At 36.8% G+C, this 27,385-nt stretch overlaps 1 protein-coding gene across 1 annotated transcript in view; it reads left to right on the top strand.

Moving 5' to 3' along the window:
* LOC129458233 (complement factor H) overlaps window positions 1-27,385 on the top strand; it is a 209,050-nt gene that overhangs the window by 38,292 nt on the left and 143,373 nt on the right. The window contains 3 exon segments of the mRNA XM_063613713.1: window positions 1,476-1,670; window positions 23,151-23,333; window positions 25,301-25,477. Of these exon segments, the coding sequence (XP_063469783.1) occupies window positions 1,476-1,670; window positions 23,151-23,333; window positions 25,301-25,477 (555 nt within the window).

Genomic DNA, 27,385 nt, shown 5'->3' with positions numbered 1-27,385 from the left:
ATACAATTATTCAGTTTATAATCCATGTAATAAATGTAGAAACTACATGAAAATTTCTCTAATCAAATACCAAAGAAAATAAATCACTGAATTTAAGAAAGATGGAGATGAAAAAGAATATTTATATGTGTGTGTATGTGTATGTGTGTATTGAAATTCTTTTTAACCTGTTGCATAATGTTTATTGAAATAGAAACATATTTCATGGAAAACATTAATACCATTTTGTTATTGAAAGTACTAGATAATCTATAAATAATCCCATGAAAAGAGCAAATTTTCTGAAAAATATATAAACATGTTAATATAATAAACAAGATAGCACTCAAATGTATTTGTCAAAATTAATATATAATAACTCAGTAAAATGTAATTATATTGTACCTTACTTAAATATATTTTATGACATTAAAATTATTTTGTTCTCCCATTAAAATTAGGTATAAACAAAAAAAGTTAATGAAAATCTTAGCTATTTGGATATGAAGAAAAATTTCTAGTCTGTTTCTCTGGTTAAATACAGACTGGAGAACTTGGCTCAATGAATTGTTTGAGGCACGAATTAACTATGTTATTTTTCTGTGCGGTATCAGCAAAGAAAAATTTTTGTGTTTCTCTATATTTTTACATTGTCTGCAATAAATAGGAAAGAGCCTAATTTATTTATTTACTTATTTATATTTTTCAAGATGGAGTCTCGCTCTGTAACCCATGCTGGAGTGCAGTGACACAATCTCGATTCACTGCAACCTCTGCCTCCTGGGTTCAAGTGATTCTCCTGCCTCTGCCTTCTAAGTAGCTGGAATTACAGGGGTGCACCTCCAGGCCTGGCTAATTTTTTTTGTATTTTTAGTAGAGACGGGGTTTCACCATGTTGGCCCGGCTGGTCTCGAACTCCTTACCTCAAGTGATCTGCCTGTCTCAGCCTTCCAAAGTGCTGGGATTACAGGCGTGAGCCACTGCGCCCAGTTCATGAATTCAGTCTAAAACGAATAAAAACCTTAAATCCCTCAAAATACTACCTCCTTATATTGAGTTGTTCTGAGAAGAAAATGCAGGGCTCTTATTTACTGATGAGAATAGAAAAAAAAAAAAAAGAAAGAAAGAAATACATGAGCTAAGCGGTAAAATTGGCATATTTCTCAACCAAAAAGTTTATTTAATTAGCCAGGGATAGGGTGTGTTTATTTAAGGGGAATACATTAAATAGGTCTGTACATTTTTGTTTCTGGAGAGCCTTCATACAAATTTATGCATCATGTGATCCACAAGACATAATTTCATCTTCATTAACAAAGACCTTGTCACATATCTCAGTCATCTGAGTTCTATCATTTGTTTTGACCTAGAAACCCTAATGGAATGTGTAATTATACTAAGAAGAGAATATAATTCAGTGATAAAAATTTATCTCTAATATGATTGTTCATTACAGTAATAAATCTTTATACTTTTTTTAAAATTTTTATTGCAAGTGAAACCTTGTGATTATCCAAACATTAAACATGGAGGTCTATATTATGAGAGTTTGCGTAGACCATACTTTCCAGTAGCTGTAGGAAAATATTACGCCTATTACTGTGATGAATCTTTTGAGACTCCTTCAGGAAGTTACTGGGATAACATTCATTGCACACAAGATGGATGGTCGCCAGCAGTACCATGTCTCAGTAAGTAAACCTCTGAACTGCTATATATGTATAAAACTTTCAAAGATCGAAGAGGGGAGAGCACATAAGTGATTACACTTGTCTTATGTAACAGAAATAGGGCCAAGAAAAGAGTTGTTCAAGCAAAGTGACCAAAATAGGTCTTTTCTATTATGAGGATTTCTTCTTGAAAATCACAGGAGAAATAAATATAGGGAATTTATGAGAATATCTATATAATTTATACATCTTTTAATTATAAAAACTAAAGATAAGTAATATTGAATATTGATATTTCTTTTTGTACAAACCTTTGTTAGTAACTTTAGTTCATCTTCAGTTATACATTATTTTTGGATGTTTATGCAATCTTATTTAAATATTGTAAAAATAATTGTAATATACTATTTTGAGCAAATTTATGTTTCTCATTTACTTTATTTATTTATCATTGTTATGGTCCTTAGGAAAATGTTATTTTCCTTATTTGGAAAATGCATATAATCAAAATCATGGAAGAAAGTTTGTACAGGGTAACTCTGTAGAAGTTGACTGCCATCCTGGCTACAGTCTTCCAAAAGCGCAGACCACAGTTACATGTATGGAGAATGGCTGGTCTCTTACTCCCAGATGCATCCGTGTCAGTAAGTACACTACTCTGAGATCCTAGCATGTTCATATCTTTCTAAGTAACATAGATGACATTCTAAGTCTCATCTATATTAATTGTGGCAAAATGTTTATGTCACCTTGTTTTGCCAAAAGACCTATTTAGTTTTTGGTTTTTCAATTGTGTATAAATGAATATACAAATTTCTTGATAAGTACATAGTAAAATAAATTCTCCTATCAATGGGCATTAATCAAGAATACAGTAAAAGAATTTGAACACAATACTTGTTGGTTAAATGAAGTCATATTGAAGCGGCATCATTGTCTGGGTAAATACCTGAGGTTCGTTATCTCACACCAAGAAGATTAAGGACATGGACACACACAAGGAGTGAGTTTAGGAAGCACAGATTTAATAGGCAAAAGAAAGAGAAAGGAGAACAGCTTCCTCTCTTGTGAGAGAGAGCGGCACCTGAAAGTGAATCCCTGCCCCTGGTGGAGTGCACTGGATTTTATAAACAGTCTTGAGGAAGCAGTGTCTGATTTACATAGGGCCCAAAGATTGGTTAAACCAGGTGTTATATTTACATAATATGCCAGGAAGCTGGCCGCCCCACCCTAATCTTATTAATCAAATGGGATCTTTGCCTGGCCAGCGCCATGTTGCCTTCTCCTTACTGTACACGTGGCTGGCAAAGAGAAGGGAAGATGCAGCTGCCATATGGAACATGCCTAGTCCCAGGTAGCCTTTTCCTATAGGCACAACTGCTGGCATTCACCTTGCAAGCTTCCAGCTTGCTTGTCTATGTTTGCAGTTCGATTTTACAGGCTCCTCTTGTTAGAAAAGAAAATGATTTGGGGGCTGCCTTTCATTAAAAGGAAAAACCTTATCAAGGACTGCTGTACCCTCATTATCTGCCTAAACAATTTTTTCTCAACTCCTATATCAATATTAATATGTACATTGGAATCAACAATTTGACTCCAAATAATTATACAATTATAGTTTAAAATAGAAAGTAAATACGATGATACCCAATAATTCATATATTCAAGCAGTGATATGACATTTTTACAGTAAAGCTATTTGACTTTTTCTAGTATATGTAAGTACAAATGGGTATTCTGGGATCTTGTGCATATTCTACTCTAGAAGGTTTCCTACAGTATTTATTCCAACATACATTTATATCAACAGTTCCTTCTTTTTTTACGTGTTAATGATGAGTGATGTCACATTTTAATGTTTACAAATTGAGTGGCTATAAAATGTTATAACATTATAGTGTAAATTTGCATTTCTTTTACCACTAACTGGGTTTAGAATATATATTCACAGTTTAATTGGTATTTAATGCTTCTAATCTTTGGAAATGCAGTTTGATTTTTTTATTTACCTTTTTGAGAGTTTTGGTATTATTAGTTGGAATCATCTTAATAATTCTGAATATAAAATCTCTTTTAATTATATGTAATGCAAATGCATTCTCTTTGTGGCTAGTATTTTTCTTTCCTTTTTTCTGCATTATGAACATAAGTTGCTCATTTCACTACATAATAATCAATCTTTTTTCATGATGAATATTTCTTGTTTCTATTTAAAGGAATACTTAAAAAACACAGAGCCACTATACTATTCTTTATTCTAAAAAGTTATATGTTATCTTTTCTTTTCATATTTTAAAAAATATTTTGTGCTGATTTTATTCATGATAATGGCTGTATTTCATTTTTAAATAAAATATAGTAAACTCAACATTTCCCTAACAATTTTTATAGTACCTTTCTCAAACAGTATATTTTTTATTGTATATTTTGTACATTGTGTGTATATACACACACACAATGACTATTATTCTGAGTATTCTGCACTATTAGTAAACAATTTTTTAACAGCATTGTAGTAACCCTCTATTGAATTTTATTTATTTATTTTATTTTGTTATTTTATTTTGAGATAGAATCTCACTGTGTCACCCAGGCTGGAGTGCAATGCCACAATCTCGCCTCGCTGCAACCTCCACTCCCTGAATTTTAATTAATATAGGTTTTTAATAAGTATGGATATAACTTTTCACCCTAATCATGACCTTTCACCCAAATCTTTTTGCTTCATCAGTCTCTTTTTTGTCTCATCATTCGGTGTCAGATGATCCCATTACTTTTATTTTTTTCTTGATAGATTAATTGAGGCTAATAATATGCCTTGATTAGATATGCAATTTCTCCTGATATCAAACAACACAATCAAGGTTTATGCCTCTTGGTTTGATTTGGGAGCTGACTGTAGAATCAACTACTTATTTTTTCTCCTTCCTTCCTTCCTTCCTTCCTTCCTTCCTTCCTTCCTTCCTTCCTTCCTTCCTTCTTTCCTTCCTTCCTTTCTCTCTCTCTTTTCTTTCTTTCTTTCTTTCTTTCTTTCTTTCTTTCTTTCTTTCTTTCTTTTCTTTCTTTCCTTCTCTTTCTTTTTCTTTCTCTCTTTCATTCTTTTTTCTTTCTTCCTTTCTTTGTCTACCTTTCTCCTTCTTTTTCTTTTTTCTCTTTCTTTCTCTTCCTTTTACTTTTTCTTCCTTTCTCTCTCTCTTTCTTTCTTTCTTTTTTCTTTCTTTCTTTCCTTCTCTTCCCTCTCTTTCTTTTTCTTTCTCTCTTTCATTCTTTTTTCTTTCTTCCTTTCTTTGTCTACCTTTCTCCTTCTTTTTCTTTTTTTCTCTTTCTTTCTCTTCCTTTTACTTTTTCTTCCTTTCTCTCTCTTTCTTTCTTTCATTCTTTTTTCTTTCTTTCTTTCCTTCTCTTCCCTCTCTTTCTTTTTCTTTCTCTCTTTCATTCTTTTTTCTTTCTTCCTTTCTTTGTCTACCTTTCTCCTTCTTTTTCTTTTTTCTCTTTCTTTCTTTCTCTTCCTTTTACTTTTTCTTCCTTTCTCTCTCTCTTTCTTTCTTTCCTTCTCTTCCTTCTCTTTCTTTTTCTTTCTGTCTTTCATTCTTTTTTCTTTCTTCCTTTCTTTGTCTACCTTTCTCCTTCTTTTTCTTTTTTCTGTTTCTTTCTTTCTCTTCCTTTCTCTTTCTTTTTCTTCCTTTCTCCCTTTCTTTCTTTCTTTCTTTCTTTATTTCTTTCTTTTCTTTCTTCTTTCCCTCCCTTCCTTCCCTCCTTCCCTCGCTCCCCTCCCTTCCTCCCTCCCTCCCTCTCTTCCTTCCTTCCTTCCTTCCTTTTGTCCCAAGTTTGTCTGGCTCAAGTTATTCTTAAGAATGTTACTATTTTACTCTTCATGCTAGACCCTGTACTTTAGTCAGGTTATTTAGCTACTTTACGGTGGTCATATGATTAACAAGTCTTAGCTTCATCTTCAGATTGAGATATCAACATTATATTTTCAATGTACAGCCAATAGTCAGTGAATCACATTACTTTTCAATTTAATAAAATCTGAATTCCTCATAACCATGTTGTGAAAATATGCAGAAAAAATTAAACATACTTGAGTGAGTACAGTAGATATATATTGGAGTGTATCCTGTATGAGTGCAAACTGGCTATAGTTTCCTTTAAAATAGTCATTTAAAGAAAAAAATTGCCAGATAAATCACAGAATATCAATTTCTCTTGACTTGTAAAACTTGAATTACTAGTGCCATCTGAATGATTCTTCTGAAGGTAGATAGAATAGTTTCTACTTACCTGTGAGAGAAAAAAGCTGCACTAGTCCCTCTTATTCATGTGGGATATGTTCCAGGCTCCCCAGTAAATGCCTGAAATGATTAATAGTATAAAACCCAAGTAGACTATGTTTTTCCACCTGTTAACTTGGAATACTACTAAGTGACTAAGGCTGGTGTGTACACTGTGGATACACTAGATGAAGGGAGGATTCATGCTCTGGGCAGGATGGAGCTGAATGGCATAGGATTTCTTCAAAGACTACTAAGTGACTAACAGGCAGGTAGTATAAACTGTGGATGCACTAGACAAGAAAGGATTCATGCTCTGGGGAGAATGGAGCTGAATGGCATAGGATTTCATCACACTACCCAGGACACCTTTTTTTTATTGCTAAGTATTATTCCATTGTATCATGTATCATGGTCTTTTAATCCATTCACGTGTTGAAGGGCATTTGCATTGTTTTTGGTATTTGTGAATCATGCTGTTAAGAAAAATATTCATCTACAGTTTTTATATAAACACAAATTTATTCCTCATAGATACATATCTAAGACTGGGTTTGTTGGATAAATGGTGTGTGTGTGTGTGTGTGTGTTTTCTTATTATACTTTAAGTTCTGGGATATATGTGCAGAACGTGCAGGTTTGTTACATAGGTATACATGTGCCATGGTGGTTTGCTGCACCCATAAACCCGTCATCTAGGTTGTAAGGCTTGCATGAATTAGCTATTTGTCCTGATGCTCTCTCTCCCCTTTTCCCCCCACACCCCAACAAGCCCTGATGTGTGATGTTCCCCTCCCTGTGTCCATGTGTTCTCATTGATCAACTCTCACTTATGAGTCAGAATTTGCGGTGTTTTGTTTTCTGTTCCAGTGTTAGTTTGCTGAGGATGATGGTTTCCAGCTTCATCCATGTCCCTGCAAAGGACACGAACTCATTCAGTTTATGGATGCATAGTATTCCATGGTGTATATGTGCCACATTTTCTTTATCCAGTCTATCATTGATGGGCATTTGGGTTGGTTCCAAGTCTTTGCTACTGTAAATGGTGCTGCGATAAACATATGTGTGCATGTGTCTTTATAGTAGAATGATTTATATTCCTTTGGGTATATACCCAGTAATGGGATTGCTGGGTCAAATGGTATTTCTGGTTCTAGATCTTTGAGGAGTTGCCACACTGTCTTCCACTATGGTTGAACTAATTTACACTCCCACCAACAGAGTAAAAGCGTTCCTATTTCTCCACATTCTCACCAGCACCTGTTGTTTCCAGATGTTTTAATGATTGGCATTCTAACTGGAGTGAATTGGTTTCTCATTGTGGTTTTGATTTGCATTTCTCTAATGACCAGTGATGATGAGCTTGTTTTCATGTATTTGTTGACTGCATAAATGTCTTCTTTTGAGAAGTGTCTGTTCATATCCTTCACCTACTTTTTGATGGGGCTGTTTGTTTCTTTCGTATAAATTTGCTTAAGTTCCTTGTAGATTCTTGATATTAGACCTCTGTCAGATGGATAGATTGCAAAAATTTTCTCCCATTCTGTAGATTGCTTATTCACTCTGATGATAGTTTCTTCTGCTGTGCAGAAGCTCTTTAGTTTAATTAGATCCCACTTGTCAATTTTGGCTTTTGTTGCCATTGCTTTTGGTGTTTTAGTCATGAAGTCTTTGCCCATGCCTATGTCCTGAATAGTACTGCCTAGGTTTTTTTCTAGGGTTTTTATGGTTTTAGGTCTTACATTTAAGCCTTTAATACATCATGAGTTAATTTTTATATTAGGTGTAAGGGAAGGGTCCAGTTTCAGTTTTCTGCATATGGCCAGCCAATTTTCCCCGCATCATTTATTCAATAGGGAATCTTTTCCCTATTGCTTGTTTTTGTCAGGTTTGTTGAAGATCAAATGGTGGTAGACATGTGGTGTTATTTCTGAGGCCTCTGTTCTGTTCCATTGGTCTATATATCTGTTTTGGTACAAGTACCATGTTGTTTTGGTTACTGTAGTCTTGTAGTATAGTTTGAAATCAGGTAGCGTGATGCCTCAGCTTTGTGCTTTTTGATTAGGATTGTATTGGCTATATGGGACCTTTTTTTGGTTTCATATGAAATTTAAAGTAGTTTTCTTAGTTCTGTGAAGAAAGATAATGATAGCTAGATGGGAATAGCATTGAATGTATCAACTACTTTGGGCAATATGGCCATTTTCATGATATTGATTCTTCCTATCCATGAGGATGGAATATTTTTCTATTTATTTGGGCCCTCTCTTATTTCCTTGAGCGGTGGTTTTTAGTTCTCCTTGAAGAGGTCCTTCGCATCCCTTGTAAGTTGTATTTCTACCAGAGGTACAAAGAAGAGTTGGTACCATTCCTTCAGAAACTATTTCAAACAATTGGGAAAGAAGGACTCCTCCTTAACTCATTTTATGAGGCCAACATCATCCTGATACCAAAACCTGGCAGAGACACAACAGAAAAAGAAAATTTCAGTCTAATATCCCTGATGAACATCGATACGAAAATCCTCAATAAAATACTGGCAAAGCAAATCCAGCAGCATATATAAAAAGCTTATTCACCATGAGCAAGTCGGCATTATCTCTGTGATGCAAGGCTGTTTCAACATACACAAATCAATAAATGTAATGACAAAAAACACATAATTAACTCAATAGATGCAGAAAAGGCCTTCAATAAAATTCAACACCCCTTCATGGTAAAAACACTCAATAAGCTAGATATTGATGGAACATATCTCAAAATTATAAGAGCTATTTTTAAAAAACCCATAGCAAATATCATACTAAATATGTGTGTTTATTTTTATAAGAAATAGACAAACTGTTTTCCTGAGTGATCATACATTGTACCTTCACATACTCAGTGTATGTGAGTTCCAATTGTTTTGCAACCTTGCCAGCCTTTGAGATAGTGTGGTTTTTCTCCATTAAATTATCCATTCTAATATGTGTGTGATGGTATTGCATTCCCTGGTGACTAATGCTGCTTAGCATCTTCTTTGTACTTATTTACCATCTATACCTCCTTTGGTGAGCACGTCTAAATTTTGCCCACTTTTCATTGAGTTATTTCTTCCATTACGGAATTTTGAGACTACATAATATATTGTGGCTACAAGCCCTTCACTGAGTAAATATTTTGCAAGTATTTTTCTTGCATCTGTAGCTTTACTTTTCTTTCTAATAGTCTCTTTCCTTGAGCAAAAGTATGTAATTTTGATGTTATCACATTTTTCATTTATAGATTACGCTCTTTGTGTCACCTAAAATTTCCTTGCCTAAATCAAGGCCATATACAGTTCTAGAAGTTAACATTTTACACTTAGTTATATGACCAATTTTGAGTTAACTTTTGTATGAGGTATGAGGAATATGTAGAGGGTTATTATTTTGCATTTGGATGCCTTACTGTTCCAGTATCACTTGTTTAAAAGACTATGTTTTCTTCACTGAATTGCCTTTGCTCCTTTTTTAAATTGAAAACATCCTCAACAAAATCTTGTAAAAACAGTTAAGGAGGAAAAAGTAAAATTCAACTAGGTTTGTAGGACAATCAATGGTAATCATTAGGCTAGCTTTCCATTGACCCACTTCCTTATAGCTGGTCACTGATTACCAGTCCAGGATAACATAATCTTTGTCACTAGAATCTTTGATCTTTTTCTGTTCTTCAGATAAAATTTAAGACAATATGAGATGACAAACTTTCCATTTGAGTTTCTCCTTTAGGTTCTGCATACTAACAAAACTACTGATGCCAGCCATTCTGAAAGGCTTTGCAAGAAACTCAACTTAGGGAAGAATGTAGTTTCCATATCCTGATGATTTCATCCCCCTTACCCGAATCAGTTGATGACCTCAATTTTCCAGCCACTCCCCCTTCAAAGATTCTTGCCCAGAAACCTTCAGTGAAATGGATTTGAGTCTTGAGAATTCTTCTCATGTCCTTGTTTGGTGACCTTGCAATTGGTAAACTCTCTGTTGCAAACTCCACTGTCTCGGTGTATTCTGTTGCTGCACAGCAGGCATACAAACCTTACAATCTTGTAAAAATTCATGGCAAGCAGCCAGGCATGATGGCTCACACCTGTAATCCCAGCTCTTTGTGAGGCAAAGGAGGGTAGATTACTTGAGGTCAGAAGTTCGAGACCAGGCTGGCCAACATGGTGAAACCCTGTCTCTACTAGAAATACAAAAGTTTCCCAGGCATGGTGGCACATGCCTGTAATCCCAGCTACTTGGGAGGCTGAGGTTGGAGAATCACTTGAACCTGGGAGGCAGAGGTTGCAGTGAGCCAAGATCGTGCCACTGCACTCCATCCTGGGAGACAGAGTGAGACTCCGTCTCAAAAAAAAGAAAAAAAGAATTCATGGCAAGCCACTCTCCTTGCAATCATTTACCTACAGTCCAGTGCCCCCATGCCACTGGGGTTGACCCAGAGACAAGCCCAAGCAGCTGCTTAGTTATGATGAACTAACGGCCTTTGCTGGGGCCTTCTGTGTTGGCAGGGCAGTGCTGACTTTCAGCACATAACCTTGTCTGCAGCAGAGAAACCATGTCTGGTCTCAGAAGTCTCAGGTGAATTTTCTCAGAGCAGCTGGCACCCCATTTCCTTCTGTGTGTGTGTGTATGTGTGTGTGCGTGTTTTCATCTTAGAGGTCTTGTGGCCTCTTTTGAGGTCTTGTTGACACTCCCTAAGTCTAGGTAGGAACTTATTTGAGGAGATCTCCCTTCAGATGGAAAAAGACTAGAGGGCATTGCTTGGGAGAAATGGTCTTGGATTTTGGAATCTGAAACTTTATATAGAAAGGTCTTTTGGTTGTCTTTGTCTTGTTATATGTATTTATGTTTGTGGAGGGGATCCCTGAAGAAATTACTAGTGGAAAAATTACTAACTCAGGGAACCCTTCTTGTTTGGTCAGTCACATTCAGTTAGTCCTGAAGGAGTTGCTAGTGGAATCTCAGCAAGCCTAACTCAGGGTAACTATCTGCTCTTCAATCTTTCCCAGGATTTACCCACTGAACTCCTGATCAAAGGTCGTCCCTCTCCAACTTGAGTGGATCAAAGATGACAAGGGGCAATGGAACCAAGTTTGAGCCTTGCCAGGTCAATACTTGGGTCCTGAGTATGGTGACTAGTCTGCATTTTGTTACGTGTGAATTATTCCAGCCAGAATGGGAAATGCTAACTCAGCTCCTCCGGGCAGCCCAATGGGGCTGGTGGCTTTGAGATTATTAAACTCTTTCTCTGCTGCAAACCCCGCTGTCTCAGTGTATTGTTCTGTTGCTGTGCAGCAGGCATACAAATCTGACAATCTCGTAACTATTTGTGGCAAGCCAGGTAGAGGTCACTCTCCTTGAGGACATTTACTCACCACCTAGTGCCCCCTTGCCACTGGGGCAGACCCAGAGACAAGCCCTAGCAGCTTCTTAGCTCTCAGGAACTAAGGGCTGTCCCTTAGTTCTCCCACAGTAACCCATAATGCAACCCTGATGGGCTGCATCTTCCAAAATTGAAAGGCCTTTGTCTATCATTCCGTGAAACAAAAAAAAGATTATCTTATTTTTTTTACATGACTTAACCTTAATACCCACTGGATTTCGGAGAACAGAGGCCACTGCATTGTCCTCATGCTTACAGTACGATCCTGTAGCTAGATTTGTTTTGTAAGAAGGAAGAGGAATGAGATGAAATCCCCTATGTATAATGTTTTATGTTGCTTTAGAAAAGTAGAACAATGTAGAAAAAGGTAAAATAATGATAAAGCAAGAAATTAAAAACTGTTTGTACTGATTTACAAGAAAAAGATGATGCTATGATGGTTCAGTTAAAGGAACCTATGACTCACCCTCCTCCACCTTATGGGGGAGCTGCAGCAGCACTACTGGCACCTCTCCAGAGTCCCCACCACCAAAAAGTCACAAGTCCGGGGCAACAGGTACGATCTCTGCTTCTTATAACCCAACAGGGGACTCCATTTAGGCAGGGTGTCACTTCTTATACCCAACAGGGAACTCCATTTAGCCAGGGAGTCACTCTGGTTCTTAGAGGCAGTTTCCCCATAACAACTGCTTATAGGAGGTGTTGCTGCCACAGGCCAGCCTATAGGATTTATCTTGGCTTATTCTCTGTTCTCCACTTCCAACCTACTTAATTAGAAAAATAATATGCCTATTTATTGAGAAGATCTAAAGTTTATGGAAGGAACAGGATTAAAAAAAAAAATCCAAAGCATATGGAGAATCTATTCTCCTCTGTATTTGCTACACAGAACCCTACCTGAGCAGGTACCCCCAATTTGCTCAATATTTTGTTGACTTCAGAGAAACAAAGAATGGTTTTAGAAAAAGCTAAGGAAAAGACTGATTTTATTCACACTGACTCTCCCAGTAATCCAGTAAGGGCAGCTGCTCAGATTGCAGTTCCCACCTCTGTCCTGGGATGGAATCTAAACACTGGAGATAGATCTAACCTCGAACACTATCAAAACTGCATTTTGATCAGCCTCTGCAAGGGAGTGCCCAAGAAAGGAGCCTCAGTAAGGTCCAGGATGGTCAAGCAGAAGCCTAATGAGGGTTGCTTTGGAATTCTTAGAACAAGTCTTTGAAGCTTTCAGAGAATAAATGGATATTGACCCAGAAGCCCCAGAAAATTTAATGATAGCTAACATGATGTTTATCCAACAAAGTGCCCCAGATATTCAGAGAAAGTTACAAAACATAGCTGAGGCATTGGACATGTTTTTGTCTCAATTAGTGAAGATTGTTTCTAATGTATTTACTGATCACGAGTTTAAAAAGTGGAAAATAAAACACAAGGAATAATGAAAATGGCAAGCTGACTTGTTATCTGTGGCTCTGACCCTAGTAGTCCCTGGACCACAACAAGAGCCGTCATCAGACACTCCATCTATGGTAGAACCACCTGGGCCCCCAAAAGCCAATAAAAAGGGACATCCCATTGCAGGTCCCAAGCAGTGTGCTTACTGCAACAGGGGGGACACTGAAAGGAAGATTGCCCATGACTTACAAAGCCTGATGTGAAACAGAATCAGCCTTCTGCCCACCAAATGCCTGGGATAGCTGGGGAGCTTGAGAGAGATAATGAAGTAAAAGACCAGAAATGGTAGCACCCAGGGGCTTCTCCTGACCCAGACAACACCCTCCATATTTCCCACATGGGGCTTGAGATCTTGATGATGGTGAGAAATCAGCTTCTGGACTTTCTAGTAGACATGGTGCCCCCTATTTGGTGTTAAATATCTGGTTGTCTAAACTTTCCTCAGAAATAATGAAGGTGACTGAAATCTCAGAAAGAATGCTGATGAGATCATTCCTCCAAATTTTGGATTGTCAGCTAGAGTAAGATCATTTAAAGCAGAGTTTTTTGCTGGGCGCGGTGGCTCACTCCTGTAATCCCAGCACTTTGGGAGGCTGAGGTGGGCAGATCACAAGGTCAGGAGATCGAGACCATCCTGGCTAACACAGTGAAACCCCGTCTCTACTAAAAATACAAAAAATTAGTCGGGCATGGTGGTGGGCACCTGTAGTCCCAGCTACTTGGGAGGCTGAGGCAGGAGAACGGCGTGAATCTGGGAGAGCTTGCAGTGAGCCAAGATCATGCCACTGCACTCCAGCCTGGGGGACAGAGCAACACCCTGTCAAAAAAAAAAAGAAGAAAAAAAGACAGAGTTTTTCTATACATCCGTGAATGTCCCATCCCTTTGTTGGGGAAAGTCGTCCTTTTTTGTTGTTGTTTTGTTTTGTTTTGAGACAGAGTCTTGCCCTGTCGCTCAGGCTGGAGTGTGGTGGCACGATCGTGGCTCACTGCAACCTCTGGCTCACTGAAACCTCCACCTCATGAGCTAAAGCAATTTTCCTGTCTCAGCCTCCCAAGTAGCTGGGATTACAGGCGTGTGCCACCACAGCCAGCTAATTTTTGTATTTTTAGTAAAGACAGGGTTTCACCATGTTGGCCTGGCTGGTCTTCAACTCCTGACATCAGGTAATCTGCCCTCCTCGACCTCCCAAAATGCTGGGAGCTGGGATTACAGGTGTGAGCCACTGCTCCCGGCCTGTTAGGGCAGTACTCTTAACCAAACTAAATGCTAAGATTACTTTTTCTCTGAGATGATTGGACATCCAGGTGCCTTCAGACCAAGCGTGTGCTCTGCAGGCCATATTATTACAACTGGAGATCCTTGAAAGTGCTTGCACCCCTGAAGAGATACTCCAAAAGGTTAGTCCGGAAATATGGGCAGATGGGAGACCAGGGAAAACAAAAACTGCATCTCCAGTACAAGTCAAGTTTTGTGCAGGAGTAGCGCTGACAAATCTAAAGCAGTATCCTTTGAGAGAAAAGGCACAGCAATGCATGTAGCCTCTGCTAATGGCCTTCCTGCAATACAGGAAGAATTCCTCGTTTCCCATGTAACATACCTGTCTTGCCAGGACAAAAACATGGAACTGAGGAATATTGGTTTGTACAGGATTTGAGGGCTACTAGCCAAATTTTCAAAGCCATTTATCTGGTGATACCTGATCCTTATACATTATTCATGACTTTAACCAGTGAGTTGTCCTGGTGTTCAGTCTTGATTCTGAAGGATGCCTTCATCTGTCTTCCCCTGAGTCCAGAGTCCCATAAAGTGTTTGCCTTTGAATAGGAAGACTCTGACACTAAAGCTAAATGATAGTGTTGCTGGACGATGCTTCCTCAAGGCTTCAAAAACTCACTAACCATCTAGGGGAAATACATGCTAAGGAGTTTTGGGACTTCCAGTTGAAAAATGAGACTTTGCTTATATATGTTGATGGCATATTAGTAGCCAGCACAACTAAGGCAAATTGACCAGAATATTATACTGGCTTTATATATTTTTTTGTCTGGGTGGGGATCCAAAGTATCCAAGAAAAGAAATCACAAATATTGAAACACTCCATTATATATCTTAGGTTTGAAATTTCTCAGGAGCAGAGTAATGTGCTTTTGGATGGGAGGGAAGCTCTTGTCAGGGTGGCCAGACTCAGGACATGGCAGCAGCTGTGAGGGATTTTTATGTATGGCTGAATGTTGCCATATTTCATTTTCTTATTTTGGGCTTATAGCAAAATGTCTCTATGAAGCCCTAAGACCAGACACTTGACGTCTAGAATGGACAAGGAATGTCAAAAGGCCTTTCTAACCATTAAGTAAAAATTAGCAATGGATCTGGCTACTGAGACTCCCTGAACTAAGAAAGCCATTTGATTTGTTCATACATGAGAGAGAAGGAGTGGGTTTAGGAGTGGTAACCTAAGACTTGGGGAATATCATGAGGCCTGTAGCCCACTTTTCAAAACAGCTGGACATTGTTATGATGGGTTGGACTTCTTGTCTCTGAGCCACTGGCACCACTTGTGATCTTCCAGGAGGCAGAAGAGTTCACTTTGGGTTAACCTAGCACAGTACACACTGTGTATGCTGTTTGTTGGAACAGAAGTGGAGCTACTGACTTACTTCTAGAAGACTGAATAGGTATCAGGTCATCCTCCTGGATAATCCTAGTGTTACTTTGAGAGCTGTTTCTACTCTAAATCCTGCTAAATAAACCTATACATGATTGCATATAAATTATTGAGCAAGTGTGTTCTCTTCAACCAGACATGACCAAAATTCCCTTTAAAAACCTGGACTTAGAAATATTCACTGAGGAAAGCAGCTTTATGGACCACGGACAACAGAAGGCTGAGTATGCTATGGTAACCCTGTGACAGATCCTAGATGCAGAGACACTCCCTCTGGGTTCATCGGCACAGAAGGCAGAACTTAGAGTCCTAATCAGGGCATCCCAACTAGGTAAAGACTCCTGAGTCACCAATTACTCTGATTCCAGGTATGTTCTTATTGTTGTCCACGCTCATGGGGCTGTTTGGACAGAAAGTGGGCTCTTAACCTTTGATGATTAAAAAAGAAAAACAATTAAACATGCTAAAGAAATCTTAGCCTGACTAAAGGCAGTCTTGGTACCTAAGAAAGTAGCTATAATACACTACCATGGACACAGTGGATGGACAATTTGGTAGCAAGAAAAAAATAATCACTAGGCAGAGCAGGCCACTAAAGAGGTGAACAGAGAAAAAAAATGCCCAAAGCCTTCCTAATGTCATTAATCCCTGAAATAAACTTCAGCCTAAAATCCCTACCTAATTGAAGAAGATGTAAAGAGAGAACTCGATTGAGGCTTTGACTCCAATCAAAGAACTCAAAATGAGTGGATATGTAACACGGAAGAAAAGGTTCTGGTGCCCAGGTATCTTGTGACAGATATCATCAAACACATACATGATACCACACAGTATGGCAGGCATGCCACACTTCAATTGATCCAAGACTACATCTTTGGGACACACTTAAAGAAGACTATCCAAAAAATAATTTAAAAATACCTACTTTGTGCCCAGAACAATCTTAAGACTGATCCTCCACCCCCAGTACCAGGGATTCAAGCAAGAGGTGCAGGGCTAATAGAGGACTGGCAAATTGATTTTACCGTGATGCCAAGGGTAGCAGGAAATTTTAAATACTTGCTTGTATTTTTAGATATATTTTCAAGATAAACAAAAGCATTCCCCTGCAAGACAAAGAGAATGTCTGAGGTTATGAGAGCCTTGGTAGAGAAGATTAATCTCAGGTTTAGGTGGCCTATCTCCATCCAGTGTGACCATAGTGCAACTTCTGTAGCCTAGGACACCATATATTCCAGGCCCTCAGCATAATCTGGAATCTTCATACAGCCTGCAGACTGAAGTCTACTGAAAAAACTCAAAAGATAAATCATACCATAAAAAACAAAACAAACTTTAGCTAAGATTTGCCAAGAAACTAACAACCTGGAATAACATTCTGTCCATTGCCCTGCTCAGAGTAAGTGTGGTCCTTAAAAGTGGGCCTAAATTAAGCCCTTTAAAAATTTTACATGGGAGATAATTCTTCTGTTATCTTCTCAGACTAAGGAATGCCAATAACACACCTAAATAAATTAGATATTATCAAATATACACAATCTTTAGGTTGTACTTTATCTACTATTCACGAGTTTGTGGTTCCAGCAGATTGTGGTATCCAACTGACATTCTCTTGCATCGCATCCAACCCAGAGACTGGATTCTGCTCAAGACCAGGAAAAGTCAACATCCTGGGGACCACTTGAAAACACAGTGAAAGAGGCCATGCAAAGTATGACTGGTGACTCATTCCTCTGTTCAGCTTGAATGACTTAGACCGTGGATTCACCACAGCCATATAAAACCCACCCCGCCAGATTCTTGTCCTATCAAGAAATGTAGAGAGGCCACTTCGACTTCAGAGACTGTCTCAACCCTATCTGAATGGATAAGTAAATCTTTGATGGGCCTCAAATATCTTTTGAGGAAAAATATCAGATAAGTAACTTCAATGAAATTAGACAAAACATACGTCCTCTTGACTACTACAATAGTTAGTTGAGCATAATAGGAATTTTTATTATAATTATTTTATATAAAAAGGTGAGATACTTTCCTGTCTATTCCCTGCCTTACTGAATGCTTAAGCCATATATTTACTTGGTCATTATAATTGCCTAGATCATTACAATTGCTACCGTTATAGATATTACTTCATAATTGCCTTGGTCATCACAATTGTTACACTTATAGATTTTCTAGGCATTCTATGCCGTGCTAACATAGTCTCCTGCCACTCATTATGTGGACATTCTAAAATTTAGAAATGGTCACCTTGTTTTAAAACTTCTAATTATACCTCTCCTGTTACTACAATGCCTAGACAGGCATAGCAACACTGTAGTTCAACTGTTTCAAGGTATTGCCACTGGAAGAAACTTATGAGAATGTTGGATCTGTCAGTAACTCCCCCCAAACTATTCAAAATAAGCATTTTCTGTTAGTCATACTTGTCACTGACTTTCTGGATGTCCCAAATACGACTACCTATCTGCACCAGTGTCTTTCCATGGCTACTTTCCAGGTCCAAGTAATAGTACACCAAGAAATCACCACCCCATGTGTCAATCTCTCTCTGCCTATCATAAATGGAAAGTCATTCCATTACATAGACCCTCCATGCCCCATGGCATACTGGGCAGACAAACGCAGCTAGGAGAAGGGAAATAAAACTAAAAGTTTCTCCTTACTATGCCAAAAATATTTACAGTGGGGAATATCACACAAATTATGGGGAGCCTGTAAAAAAAGATCTCTAGTTAGGCCGGGCGCGGTGGCTCACGCCTGTAATCCCAGCACTTTGGGAGACCGAGGCGGGTGGATCACGAGGTCAGGATATCGAAACCATCCTGGCTAACACGGTGAAACCCCGTCTCTATTGAAAATACAAAAAATTAGCCGGGCGTGGTGGCGAGCACCTGTAGTCCCAGCTACTCTGGAGGCTGAGGCAGCAGAACGGCGTGAACCCGGGAGGCGGAGCTTGCAGTAAGCCGAGATCGCGCCACTGCACTTCAACCTGGGCGACAGAGCGAGACTCCGTCTCAAAAAAAAAAAAAAAAAAAAAAAGATCCCTAGTTCAATTCCATTTGTCTGTATTCCCCATGAAAAAATCCATCAATAAATGCACCCTTGAGGGCTTTACCTGTGTACCCCCTTGGTACATGTTTATTTGTGGCATAGGATCAGACCCTCCTCTGTTAGGACAAGCCCACTGGTGTCTCAATAACCTGTATATTGAGGGCTCTCACTTACTGAGATACTTCTCAGTCCATCCTAATGACAAAAGATTCTGCCCATTTTCCCACAGACTCCTAAAGGGACTGCCAGGCGTATATCAATATATCTGGTGGCAGAGCCTTCTAGGCATCACGAGTCCTGGCTATGGAGTATACATTCACTGGGACATGATCAGACACTTATTGGCAACCACAGAAATAATTGCAAAAGAGGCTGCTAAGAACATTAAGACTGAGAAAACTCTTCAAATTTACTTGCCCAGATAGTTCTTGACAACGGAACTACACTTGATTTTCTCTTGGCTTTACAGAGAGGAGTCTGTATAGTGATCAATACTACCTGTTGTACTTATATCAATGCTTCTGGTAAAATAAAAACCAAGCTAAAGAAAATCTTTCAGCAGTCTCGCTGGAGACCACAGACCCTATGTCTGACTAGTTTTTTGAGCTTTCCCCCTGCATACTCCGTGTTTTCCAGTCCATTTTTCAAGGGCACTTAAAGTTCAAGCTCACAATTCTGTTTATAGGGCTTATAATTTACATCATAGGCTGCTATTCAATTATATATTACAATAAAACCATAGACTGAAGTACTAACATGTTCATGCAGCACCCTAAGCTGGGTATAACAACTTGCAGGTTGTTACAAGACGGTTTCATTCCTCTAATCCTGACTCACTGTGCACCTTGTCAGCAAAAAGAAGCTAGAATGGCCGTTGCCCGATTCATACCATATTAGCCGTTACACCTCAGGGTTGAGAAGGGATCAAGCCTGGGAGGAACTGAAACTGTCCCTAGGAAAGTCATATAAAATTGATTAAGGGGGAAAAATTCAACTATGCTTTCAGGAAAATCAGCAGTAATCACTAAGTCAGCTTTCCATTTGTCCTGCTTCTCTGTAACTGGTCAGTGATTACTACCCTAGGATAAAGAAGCCCTTGTCACAAGACCTTTTAGTCCTTTTCCTTTCTATAGATAAAATCTGAGACATTGTCAGACGATAATCTTTCTGCATGAGTTTCTCCTTTAGGTTCTGCATACGAAAAAACAAAACCTACCAACATACTGGTCAATTAGGCAAAACCTTATTTTCACAAAAAATTAAAAAATTAGCCAGTCATTATGGCACAGGTCTGTAGTACCATCTGCTCAGGAGATCTGAGGTGGGAGGACCACTTGAGCCTGGGAGGCAGAAGTTGCAGTGAGCTGAGATCACGCTACTGAAATCCAGTTGGGCAACAGAGCAAGACCATGTCTCAAAAACAAAAAACAAACACACACACACGCACACACACACACACACAAACATCAGCTGGTCTAAGGAGCCCAGTAAAATGCTGACTCAGGAAATAATGCAGGTTCCACATCCTGGTGACTTCATCCCCCTTACCCTGACCAATTGACAACCCAAATTTTCTAGCCCCTCACCCTCCATGATCCCCTTAAGGTCTCTTGCACATAGTCCCTTCTCAGAACAGATCTGGGGCTTGAGAATCCTCCCAATTCCTTGTTTGGTGCCCTTGTGTTGATTAAAGCCTTTCTTTGCTGCAAACCCTACTGTCTCAGCGTATTGGTCTATTGCTAAACAGTGGACATGTGAACCTGATAGTGTTATAACAAAATAGAATAGAAGCTATTTATAGGATCGATCCATGCATGTGAGTCTATTTCTGGACACCATTTTCTCTTCTATTCTTCTGCGTGTTTATCCTTTAACCAGTATCACGAGATCCTTTATTCACTGTAGCTTTTTTAAGTCTTAAAATTTGGTAATGTGAGTTGTTCAACTTCTGTTATCTTTTGAAGAATTGTTTAGCTATTTTAGCCCCTTTACCTTTCCATATGACTTTAGAATCAGCATGTTCATACGTGCAAAACATTGTGCTTGGTTATTCACTAGAACTGGGACACATTCATAGATGAATCTGGGGAGAACTGATATGTAATAGTATTAAATTTTTCAGTACATGAACATTATATATCCTTTGATTTAGTAAGATCATACGGTCTTACACTAGTTTTTGTGTGATTTTGAGCATACAGATCCTGTATTTTACTAGATTTATAACTAAATATTTTGTATTTCATCCTTCAACTAAAAATTCAATTTGTTTAATAGACAGAATTTATTAATGCTACCTAATCCTTCTTGAGAGAGCTATGGTAGTTTGTGGCTTCAGTAATTTTTTAATTCATTCAAGTTCTTGAATTTATTGACATGGCATTATTCAGGATATTTTTTATTTTTCTTTTAATATATGTAAAAACAATAACGATGTCATTTCTGTCATTACTGTTATAAGCAATTTGTGTCATTTTTTTCTGATTTAGTCTCTCTAAAGATTTCTCAATTATAGAGATCTAAAATAACAAGCTTTTGGTTTCCTTGTTTAAATACATATTTACTTCTTTATTATTTCATCTCTGATCTTTATTGTAGTATTTCTTCTGCTTACTTTGAGATTAATTTTTTCTACTTTTTCTAATATCTAATGGTAGAGGCTAAGGTTATTGAAGTGGAACACCGTCATTTTCTATCCCAGGTATTTAGTGACACCAATTTATTTCCTACTGCTCTAGTGTCATTTCACAACTTTTGATATGTAGTATATCAATCAGTGTTTGGCTGAGTAGGGTGAGTATTCCATGAAAGATTTACTGTGATTTTTGGAGGGATGTGTGAAGAGAGTATTATTGCCAAAAAGTGGATTTTTTTTTTAACTCCACTCTGTATTTTGGCTAAGAGAAGGAGCTTTGGAACTTCTCAAGTCTGTACATCTGTGAGACTCCAAGGATTAGTTGTTTTAATTTTTTTAAGTCTAAGTTTGTTATGGGTCAACTTAGTTCTTTCAAGGCTTATTTTTAAGCTTTTAAAAAGCTGGTTTAGGGAGGCTAGAACTGTGTCCCAGTTCTAGCCTCTGGGTAAACCCCAGAGATAATTTGTTCAGAATATTAAGCTGTTTCTGATGTCTCCACTAAATGACCTAGATGTTCAAATGAGTCTTTCTACTCTGATTCCATTTAAATATCTCCCCATGTTGTGTGTGCTCTGGGAATCCTTTACTTTTTTGTTCTCTGGTAGTGTTCTTCAGCTGATAGGTATCCTTGCGGAGTTTTACTCAACTATCCAGAGTGTCAATATTCAGCCAAATAATCTAGGGAGTTGCTGTGGAAATTTGTAGAGCCCTTTCACTCCATAGTTTCTTCTTTTCTCACTTTGTTTCCTGCAGATTCTAGTGACCTCATCTTCTTTGGGAACACTGAGTTCTGTTTCTTCTACTCAGCAAGTGTGTCATTTTCTGCTTGAATTCTCCTTCTCCGTGCTGCTGTTTGGAAAATTTCTCCCAGCATAAAGTCACTTTGATGATGGAACTCATCTCATTGTGACTTTTTCTCTGAAATTAGTTGCTCCCTGCTTTCCAGTGTCTGAAAATGTTATTTTCATCTGTTTGGTTCCATTTCCTTATTTGTGGCTAGAACTCTGTTTTACTTTATTATTCTTGCCTGGCCTTTTACCTTTTTAAATTGTCTCTACTGTTTGTTTTCTACTTGATTTCTGCTCGTATTTGGATTTGTTTCAAAATTTATACTCATGCTGGATTTTGTCTGTTTTCTTTGTTATAATTTATTATAAATAATAATTTATTTTCAGTTTTATTCTTTTCTTTTATAGCTACATAATGATAAATTTCCCTCTGAAGACTATTTGAGTGTCATCTCACCAAGTTTTATTTAATATGTTTTTATTATCATTCAATTCAAAATATTTAATGTTTCCTCTTCTGATTCTCTCCTTATCCATGAGTTATTTATAAATGAAGCTGAGTTCTGCGAAGCAACCTAGGAACTGACAGTAATTTCTATCATCAGTTTACAGAGGCAGTAACTTCCACTCTTTCAAGTTAAGTTCTACATAATTTGAGGAATCATCATTTTGGCCTTTCAAGATAAATAAATCTGTTCCTCATCTTCTTTGAACTCCACATGTCCATTTACTTTGAAGCACACAATAAGAATGACATTTCAAATTCTTGGAGCCAAAGGCTATGACAATTATTTTGGCAGATTTTCTAAGATCATCACGGGATCTCATATACTCCAATTGGCTAAATGAGATTTGGAATTGCCAGAAGATCTAAAATAGGCAAGATTAAAAAGTCCTAAGAAATAATACTCATTATCTATTGAGTTCTGACATGCTATAGAATTCCAAATCCATTAGACAAACAGATTTCCAATAATGTCTTAGAAATAATTGTAAGTGTCTTAAACAGAGCCTTGTTTTAAAAAGTGATGAAGAGTCTTGATGTAATGTCTTCGGCAAAGCTGAACTTACTTTCCTTGACTTAAGTATTTGAATGCTTATGATTATCCAGGTTTTCAGTTACAAATGACTCATTATTTTTTATATTTACATATTATTTAAATTCTTATAAAATGTTATTGAACATACACTTATCTTTTTCTCATTCTCTTCCCTTTTAGAAACGTGTTCCAAATCAAGTATAGATATTGAGAATGGGTTTATTTCTGAATCTCAGTATACATATGCCTTAAATAAAAAAGCAAAATATCAATGCAAACTAGGATATGTAACAGCAGACGGTGAAACATCAGGATCAATTACATGTGGGAAAAATGGATGGTCAGCTCAACCCACATGCATTAGTGAGTAATTTATTATGTTTGTATTGATTATCCAGATGATACAAAAAGTTTACTAACTTTAGTCTTTTTGTGGGGGCTGATATAATTTCACTTGAAAAGAAAAGAAAAAAAACCTACAGGAACAAAGCAAACATCAATTTTTTTTCCTTTTCACATTAATTACTCAAATATTAGTCTGTCTTTCCATTCAGGCTTTTCTTACTCTAAAGCATTCTGTGTTACAGAAACAAGTTAGGGAGCTTTATGTGTATTCTGGTTTAAATTGATTTTGCTTTAGCTGAGAGCTTTATGACTGTTATATATATATCTGTTTTATATGATTAGCCTTTTACATCAAAGTCTTTACTCCTAGATGTAAAAGTAATGTTTTTATTGAAGATATGGATGCATAGTGCATAATACCAGAATAATTTAAACTCTATAATTTGTAGATTTGACACTGTAGGATATGTCTAATACTGAATATCTTCCCTCTTAGAAATTTTTCATAAATATTTAGGTAGTAGAGAGACAAAATATTCCTAGATGGTACCAATTTCCTCTCTGTTGCATGATTTCCCTACCACACTATCTAGATAGTTATGAAGATTTCCCTGCCACACTATCTAGATATTTATGAAAATTTTCTAGGAACAATTGGCTCAATTTGTCTTATTTTTTGCAAAACCACTCAGTAATATATATATATATATATGTGTGTGTGTGCGTATACATATATATATCTATATATATAGAGAGATATATACATATAGATATATATGTATATGTGTGTATACATATATATGTATGCATATATGTATATATGTATATGTATATGTGTGTATACATATATATGTATGCATATATGTATATATGTATATGTATATGTGTGTATATATATCTATATATAGAGATATATATACATATAGATATATATGTATATGTATATCTGTGTATACATATATATGTATGTATATATGTATATATACATGTATATATATGTATATGTATATGTGTGTATATATATCTCTATGTATAGAGATATATATATACATATATATATATATATATATATAGAGAGAGAGAGAGAGAGAGAGAGAGAGAGAGATGGAGTCTTGCTCTGTCGTCGTCCAGGCTGGAGTGCAGTGGCATGATCTTGGCTCACTGCAACCTCCATTTTCATGTTCAAGCGATTCTCCTAGCTCAGCCTCCTGAATAGCTGGGATTACAGGCACCTGCCATCATGCCCGCCTAATTTTTGTATTTTTAGTTGAGACAGGGTTTTGCCATGTTAGCCAGGCTGGTCTCGAACTCCTAATCTCAAATGATCCTCCTGCCTCTCAGTAATATATTTGAAGTAATATTTAATATACTCTTGTTAAGTGAAGTGAATATTTAAGATATTCATGTATACTGTTTTCATTTTTTTAATGTCTGTGCTTAATATGAGGTCTAGTTTACAAAAAATGTTAGTCCTCATAAAAAAGCTCATTTTATACTAAATTTTTATTAATTATTCTTTTTAAGATTTTCTTATTATTAAAGAGAAAATGTCTTGTATAACATAGGAATTCATCTTTTCAATCATTTTTTTCCTTTTTACATATGTCTCAACTACGAATTAGTCTGGACTCTTAATTTACAAAATTCTTTTATGATTTTCTTTAAAAAAGTAATGTACACCTGTAGTGGCCTGTTTTATTACTAGCATTGTCATAAATGCTTTAGTATAAATGAATTAAGAAAAATGTTTTTAAAATATATTTTGGGGCTTAAGCAATGAAAAAAAATGTTGTGTAGAAACATAGACTTTCACTTTTGGCAACTATTTTACGACAATAAATTCTCACCAGTCATAGATTATTTTTGTACAGTACTTATTTATTAGTATATCTAATCAATAAAGCTGTTTCTTCTTAGAATGGGAAATACTCAGATTGTTTATTAGATGATATTAGAAATGACATTCTAAATTTTTTATGCACTAGAATCTTGTGATATGCCAGTATTTATGAATGCCAGAGCTAAAAATGACATCACATGGTTTAAGCTGAATGACATATTGGACTATGAATGCCATGATGGTTATGAAAGCACAAATGGAAGCACCACTGGTTCCATAGTGTGTGGTTACAATGGTTGGTCTGATTTACCCATATGTTATGGTAAGTACTGGTTGTTCAGAAATTCATTTTCAAAATGAAAATAAATCTGTGTTCCAATTTTAAAAATTTGAATTATGTAGAGGAATTGTTAAGGAATGTTGATTAAAATCAAGGTATCTCCTGATTTGACACCTGGGAAAAGAAGGGAGTTTTGAAAATATCTCTAAAATGCTGCATTAAGTTAATATTACCTTCCAGATTTGTGATTGTAGTATAATTGCTTTTGTTACCCTAAATAAAAGATTCCAAATTATTTAGAACCTAGCACTCATTACCAAAATTATAGTTGGTTACAACTTCCTCAGCTAATTTGTTTTTTTACTTTCTACTTTACATCTTCTATCTTGTGTGTTAATATCTGTACTTTCTGAGTGTAGTTCTTTATTTTCTAAATTTGACAAGTTCTGAAGACCATTATATGAATCTCATTTATGTTTCCCAATCAGCCATCTATTTTTCAGGGTTAGAAGAAGGATGGACTCTGTGGGAAAACAAGTATATGCAGAGTGTTCCAAGGCAAAGAAAAATATGTGCAAAGCTGTAAAAACAAAATATATTTCAAGGTGGTAAAGCAGAGTCTAGCCTGCTGAGGCTAGATGGGACGCAAGGAAACAATTATCCAGATCAGCTCAGGGCATCGTATCATTTGGATTCATTTTATGACTAATGAAAACCCATAAAAGAGTTTTAAGAAAACGAATGGTATAATTTGATTTCTAGTTTTGTTGGATTGTTTTCCTGGATGCTGTACTTGTTGTAGGCAAGAGGCGACACAATGAGTCCAGGTAGGGTGAGAAAGTGTGGGGACTGAGAGAGATTGATGATAGGGGAGGTGCAGAGCAGAAGGCTGATTTGGAAAACATTTTGGTGATGAAAAGTACAGGTGATGTTACTAAATGTTGGGTGTGAAAAAGAGTGAGATCAAGGGACTCACATGTTTGTTTTTAATTGTTTTCTCACAAGTATGTAGGTAAATGGCAATACTATTTTGTAAAATGATACTGACTGGATAGAAAGCATTTTGAGAGGGCTGTTGCAACTTTTGACTTGGACACATTATAATTGAGTCACCAATGGAAAATCAAAACTGGTTATGTGAACTGCGGAGTTGGATATGCATCTAGAGAGGAGATATGCATTTTGGAGTATCATCATATAAATGATGACACTAAATTGGATAAGAATACCGAATGAAAAGAGTAAAGAGCTCAAGATGAAGCCCTGAAACATTACCACATTTACATATAAGACAAAAGAGGAACAGATAGTAAAGAAAATGGGGAAAAAAGGAGGACCCAGAGAAACAGGAGAAAAAATCTAGAATATTGCCATAGACATAAAAATAAGGAAATTATTAATGAAAAGGGAGTGTAACAGATTGCTTAATAAGTCATCCTGTCTGAATTCTAATTCCACTACTTGCTAGGCATGTATCTTTGGTCAACACAGCAAGTCTATTTGAAGCTTTGTTGACTCTTTCTTGCTGGTAAAATGTCACAATATTTACAAACAGTTCTAATATTTCAAAGGATCATGTTGGTTAGCAGACTAAAATATTTATAAATATTTATTGCCATAGTGCCTTATATAATAAAGTCAAAGAAGTTGTAATTTAATTACCTTATTATCATTATCAAAGTGACAAATATTTCTAATTTAGTTACTATGTTCTGTTCAGAAATTGTGATGGATTAGGTAAGGTACAGGCCAGTGACAAGTGTAACAAAAATGGTTTTTAATAGAGTAGAAGAGACAGACCCTACATAGAATCTGCCAATAAAAATAATGAGCAAGACATTCAATACAGACTGTGGACATAAGTCTTTCAAGATTCTGGCTTTGAATCAAATAGGAAGATCAGAATATTGCTTGAGGAAAGTTGTGCACTGAAGAGAGAATTAAAAAAAA

The sequence above is a fragment of the Symphalangus syndactylus genome, chromosome 19 (assembly GCF_028878055.3).
Source record: "Symphalangus syndactylus isolate Jambi chromosome 19, NHGRI_mSymSyn1-v2.1_pri, whole genome shotgun sequence".
Taxonomy (NCBI): Eukaryota; Metazoa; Chordata; class Mammalia; order Primates; family Hylobatidae; genus Symphalangus; species Symphalangus syndactylus.
The sequence above is the reverse complement of the archived record's forward strand: the minus strand, read 5'-3'. Positions and strand labels throughout refer to the sequence as shown.